This window comes from Electrona antarctica, assembly GCF_951216825.1.
Source record: "Electrona antarctica genome assembly, chromosome: 21".
NCBI classification, from domain to species: domain Eukaryota; kingdom Metazoa; phylum Chordata; class Actinopteri; order Myctophiformes; family Myctophidae; genus Electrona; species Electrona antarctica.
This window is the reverse complement of record NC_136802.1, coordinates 40,731,557-40,737,642: the sequence shown is the minus strand read 5'-3', so window position 1 is coordinate 40,737,642 and position 6,086 is coordinate 40,731,557. Positions and strand designations below refer to the sequence as shown.

Sequence of the window (6,086 nt, the reverse complement as noted above, 5' to 3'; positions counted from 1 at the left end):
TTAGGAATAGATCCCCACCATCTGTTAACAGAACACCATCATCCATTCTCCCATGGAGTGGGAGAACTGAACACTTTCGGCTCACAAGGCATGTCTGCTCTAAATGGTTTGTAACGGTCTTGTCTCTGTACAGAGCCTGATGACGTCAGGTTGATAGGAGGAAGCAGTAACTGTAGCGGTGTACTGGAGATGCAACACCAGGGAGACTGGAGACCCGTGGATGGTCAGTCCGACTGGAACCTGAAGTCATCCTTTGTCGTGTGTAGGCAGATGGATTGTGGCTCTGACGTTTCAACACAAAGGAGTCCTGCTTCAACGGTTCAACCTGTGTGGTGGATCACAGCTGACTGTGTTGGAACCGAGTCTTCACTGAGGGAGTGTGGAATGACACTGTCTCAGAATTCCACTGTCACATTGGAGGTGATCTGTTCAGGTAACACAAACTGTGACGTCCGTCTACTTGCCTACTTACTTAACCTACCTATCTACAGCATAGAAACAGGATGTTTCTTTTTCTGAATTCATTTAAAATAACTTTTTTTGCATCGTCTAATTTCAGCAAAAGCCATACAAAAGCCTTACAATATGTTGGATCTCTAATCTTGGTTCCATCTCATTGGCTACTCTATACTGTATGTAAATATCTGCTGTACTATAATTCAATCACTCGTGTCTTGTTACAGATCTTCTGTTTAAGCCAAACATCAGCGTCTTCCCCACTCTAAACGGGGTTTCTGAGGGCCAGCAGCAGGGGCAGCAGGTGTCTCTAAACGGGGTTTCTGAGGGCCAGCAGCAGGGGCAGCAGGTGTCTCTAAACGGGGTTTCCGAGGGCCAGCAGCAGGGGCAGCAGGTGTTGGAAGGTTCCAACTTCAGCATCAGCTGCTCCATCCTGCCACAGTACCCAGACGGCTCCTTCCACCTCACCTTCACTGGAGCCAACAGCACACACAACCACACCCAGCCAGCTGTCAATCACTCTGCCAACTTCCTGTTCTTCGAAGCAGGCCCCGGCCACCAAGGGAATTACAGCTGTGCTTATCACGTCGACGTTGTTATAAAACACACCAAGGTGTTTTCTCACAATGTCTCCTCTGAGAGCGACATCCTCTCTCTCACCGTCACAGGTAACCTGAATGAAATTACCTTTAAACCATTCTGGGCGGGAACCCACGAGCTACGAGCTTGCAGGTCTGCTATTTTTGATACATCTTGAAAATGTGGCTCAATTCTTTGAATATATATATTCTTTCAGAGTGAATTTTCTTAACTCAAATCTTTGCTTCTGGCGGCGGGGGGGGGGGGGGGGTCCCTGGAACAACATATTTTGGGCCAAATACAGATAATTCTGGGGGTCCTTGACATGAAAAAGGTTGAGCACCACTGACATAGAAACACAGGTTTTTCAGAAAACTGTTAGCATTTAGAAGCCCTTTTTTAATCGGCCTCAGGTCTAAATGGGTTAAACTCACAATATGAATCTCCGTCAGGCATGATTCAATCAAACATGAAGGTTTATTTGGTGATGTTTTTTTTCCCACAGTCCCTCCTACAGTCCCTCCGACACCTGAGGACAACAGCAGCAGAGTTACAATCACTGTGGTGGTGCTGCTGTTGGTGCTGCTGTTGATGCTGGTACCCATTGCCCTCTATAGTCTCTGGAAGGTAATACATCTTTACACAACACAAGACTGGAATGTAAATGACAGTTAAACCAGAGTTCAAGTGTCTTCATATACAAACAAACAATAGAGAGATAGGAGGGTTCTCAGCCAGATGTGATTCAGTGACTTAACGTTGGGTGTTTCTGTGTTTCTCCAGGCCACCAGAAGACATAATGCAGGAGTGTGGGACACTGCGACGGTTCATTATAATGCCAGAAATGAGAACATTGATATCGAGTATTATAATGTTGTTGGTTCTGATTCTGAATCTGGCCTCGAGTATGACGTGATAGATGAACAAGTAGTTGTTGAATCTGGCCCCATTGAAGAGGCAGAAGACTCAGATTATGAAGAGATAGATCAACAGGTAGTTGTTGAAGCTGCTGGACCCAGTGAGGAGACAGAATACCACCAGTATGAAGAGATAGATCAACAAGTAGTTGTTGAAGCTGGACCCAGTGCTGAGACTGGAGTCCAGGCCCCATAGACACTTGAGACGCTTGTGTGGCACAGTAAAGTATGTGTGCCCACCATTGCGGAGTCTTTGGGGGTTCGAATCCACCACAATGCATCTGGCTTTGTCGAGTATCTACACAAACACATTTGGCCCATGTTCGGGGTAGAGAAGCCGGGCGGAGAGGGTTATATATGTATATATAGTCACTGCACATAATCCTACAGAGTATTCCTTCCTGTCAGCAGGGAGTGTTGGGTGAGAGGAGTCAGATGAAGGCTCTACATCCTCCCGGTAGGAGCTCCAGGTGAGCTTGTGACAATGTACAGAAATCTGTGTTGGGGGCAATACATTGGCATAATGAGTAAATTGGGGAGAAAAAGGGCCAAAAAAGGGGATAAAATGAAAAGAAAAAATGATTGACAGGAACAGACAGACATTAGAACAAGTAGCCTACTGTACTTTACCTGGTGTTTGTGGTTGTAAATAGAAATTGGGGAGAAAAAGGGGCAAAAAAAGAAAAAAAAGATTGAAATGAAATGAGGGCATATTTACCCAGGGTATCTGGGCTAAGCTCAAGAACTTGTTTCCAGCCAGGCCCTGCTCATAGAACACATTTCATCGTAGTGGTTGATGCCTTGTTCAAGGGCATTTCAGCGGTGGTAATTTTTAACGTGTCGGACGGCTGGTTCGAACAGGGAACCTTCCGGTATCTAGACCGCGCCGCAGGAACAGACAGACAGAAGAACAAGTAGCCTACTGTACTTTTCCTGGTGTTTGTGGTCGTAAATAGAAATAATTCCTCCCAGTCCACACAGACCAAAGCTAATCGAGGACAGACAGAAGATGTGATTTTGAAACGGAAGCCTTGTTGCGTTGTTATTTAGCTTGTTATGGGAGCATGGTTGAATCAATTAATTTAATGTCACGGTCAGTCATCCATGCTGGCGCTGTATAATACTACAAATATTAGCCGTCCCAAACGTCAGGCTCAACCGCCGCCTATGCAGGCAGTGACGCATCCAGTCAGGATGCTCTCTGTGGTTCCTCTGTAGAAGATTATGGGACCATGCCCGAGAATTAATATCCCAAGCAGGCAACAGCAACACGTAAATAGTTGTGTAGGAGAATTAAAATAGTCAACTTGATGAAGGGCTATAGTCAGTGGTTGCTATACAATTGTTACTTTTACATATTTTATGCGATTAGGGTATTAATATGAATAATCTTGCATTGTCATTCAAGCTAATGTGTAATCCCTCCATTTCATGATATGTGTTTTGTTTATATAATCTTTACAGAACAGTGTTTGTTATGAGCAGTAAGCCATAGTGTACATAGGAGGTTATTGTTCCTTTGCATAGGCTCAACTTATGTAACTTGGATAGCATTTTATGCAGACATACAGTAGCACTCTATAGTGTATACGCATAGCTTCATTATATAGATATTCCACTGTTAGGTTGTTTGCTTACGTATGATTCATGATAACAATTTTTATGTATTTGATATATTACCATGTTTTTGTTCTTTGATTATGTTTTTTAAGATTTAAAGTATTTTTTTTAAATCACAGTTAAGCAACTTTACTTTGTATTGTATCCTTTTCTTTGTGTTACTTATCTCTATTGTTGGATGAACACCTCATTGAAGTTGGTATACTGTACATATAGTCCATTATGAAGGCATGAAACCCATTCAAAGTCCATTGATTTCAAAAGCGCATTGGAACTGAATGCACCTTCATTACTGTAAAGTCGACGGTTGTGACTTAACTATTCATACAGTTTTAAACAGTTGAATTGATGAGATAATGTAATGTTTGTTTCTTTGTGCCTTTTGAAATAAAGACAAAAGTCCTGAAAATGAAGAATGTTCTCTCCACAATGTGTTGTGTGTAGTAGAGGAAGCTTCCATTGGTTACCATGAACACAAACGCATTCAACAGCAGCAGCAGGAGACAGGCTGCTACGGTAACTAAACTGACATTTTAACATAGATAAAATACTTTATTGGCAAAAAAAAAAAAAAAAAACCTTCAAGTGTGCCAACGTGTATTAATACACACACTAACCGTTTTCAAGAGGGATTTGGCCATGAAAGAGCCTCGTCAAACATGTTTTCATTCAAAGCAACACAAAAACAATTCATGCAGAGTGAAAACATCACAATAGCGCACACGTTACACCAGAGCAAAGAACAATGAAGAATCGGAAATAATCATAATACTCACCTCTCCATCATCTTCAGGGGGGTTCCTGCAGGCACTGAGGCCGGGGCCACTGGAAAATATATGCAAAACATGTGTTCATTCTAACATCTAGCATTTTGTTCTCAGTCCCCCTGGCCAAACGAGATATAAAATAGTCATTCTCCAGAAGACTATTTTATAGTCTTCTGGACTATAGGCAGGGCAATTTGTGTGTATGTTAGTAGCCTATGCATGCGTGGGCATGTACAGTTCACGTGTGTAAGACTCACCTTGTGGTTTTCTGGTTCTCTTTTATGTAGAACATCAGCAGGGTCACCACTGTCACTGCTAACACAATCTGTCAAACAATAAAGGAAAAACAGAGCCCTCTTTGCCACCAGTCTCGAGAGACTACTGCTGACAGCTAAAACTGATCATGAGCAAACCTAGAAGTGTGTTACATGAGCATCCCCTGGTGGACAAACTTGTAAACAGCATGACATGCAGTATAATGACATAATGCACTGTGAACAGACAAAGCAACAACATACATCCTCTTCCTCCTTACATAAGTAATAGGAAGAATATGAACATGAGAATGATCGATACCACAGTATCACATGCTTTATTTACTCATATCTACCTGCCGCACTTTAGGTGGGGGCCACATGTGGCACCTTCGCGGCCCACAGGTTAATATCGGAATACTGATATATTATTGATTTCAGCTGTTACAATACCAAACATGCAAACATGACCCACTTTAATTACTTTAATGACTATACTATCTAGTCTTTTTTATGTCCCATGTATTTGCATTTAAGTTCATACAGTTAACATACAGTAGGAAGGAACATATAAATGTATTTGAAATTAAATACAAATGTTAATTTTCAGGATTCCAATTCAGAAATAGCTAAACATATTTCAGGATTCCAATTATAAAATAGCAAAGATAGCAGATCTACAAGCTCAAAACGCGTCGCAGTTTGAGCTTGTAGATAAGCTATTTTTGACTATACATTGTGGTCCTCTGGAGTGTCCCTCTCCATCATCAAAGTTTCCCACCCCTGCCCTATCCTAAATCTATAGTTAGGCCTATTATTTTAATATTCAATAAAATTAAGATCTCACACAAGACACAACAGAATAATTTGATAATATGCCACATGCAGTTGAATGCAAGTTGCAAATTGCATTATGCAATACACCTGTGGCCCACTGCCCACAGGTGAAGTGGTTTGCAGTTGGTTGCAGTTGGTTGAATTGTTGGCAATAGCACAGTAAAGATGATAATAATCGAATATGATGTGTGTAGTTCTTTATAGATCTATAGCCTCTTAATTTTCATCGCAATTTTTTTTTTGTCTGGAGACATGCCATTTTGGTCCAGCGTCCTATTTGTAAGGGATATGCTCTCCAGCAGGGGTGAAAGTAGGCCGGGACGGTCCGGAGCTATCAAAATACTATATTAAATAAAGCTGCCACTGTGCCCGTGCACAAACGCATGTCCAAGAGGAAAACAATCAAAACATTATATAACATCAGAATGGGGCAGATTAGTGTTTTCTTAATGAAGTGCTTCTGAATTGTAACTGTGTTTATGTCAGTCAGCGATGCGATCCCTTGTTAACAATCTACCACCACCACCATACACACAGACTGGAGAGAGGAGAAGTGTTTCTCTCCCTTCGGCTTGCATGACTTGCGTCTATGTGCAGGGAGTACCAGTTCACTTTGCAGGTAGAAAATCCGGTATTGAGCGGATACGGAAACGGAC

The 6,086-nt window shown here is 42.0% G+C and overlaps 1 protein-coding gene across 3 annotated transcripts; it reads left to right on the top strand.

The window, feature by feature from the left end:
- Window positions 1–218: 218 nt before the first annotated feature.
- On the top strand, window positions 219–2,262 carry LOC306914066 (uncharacterized protein). 3 transcript variants are annotated; one of them, XM_079490958.1, is made up of 5 exons: window positions 219–433; window positions 684–760; window positions 851–1,124; window positions 1,541–1,662; window positions 1,819–2,262. In XM_079490958.1, the coding sequence occupies exons 1-5, from the start codon at window positions 271–273 to the stop codon at window positions 2,146–2,148; spliced, it is 966 nt and encodes a 321-aa protein (XP_079347084.1). In that variant the 5' UTR covers window positions 219–270; the 3' UTR covers window positions 2,149–2,262. The 3 variants fall into 3 exon arrangements, with proteins under 3 accessions (XP_079347084.1, XP_079347083.1, XP_079347082.1); XM_079490957.1 differs by having other exon boundaries at window positions 684–805; XM_079490956.1 differs by having other exon boundaries at window positions 684–1,124.
- Window positions 2,263–6,086: the final 3,824 nt, after the last annotated feature.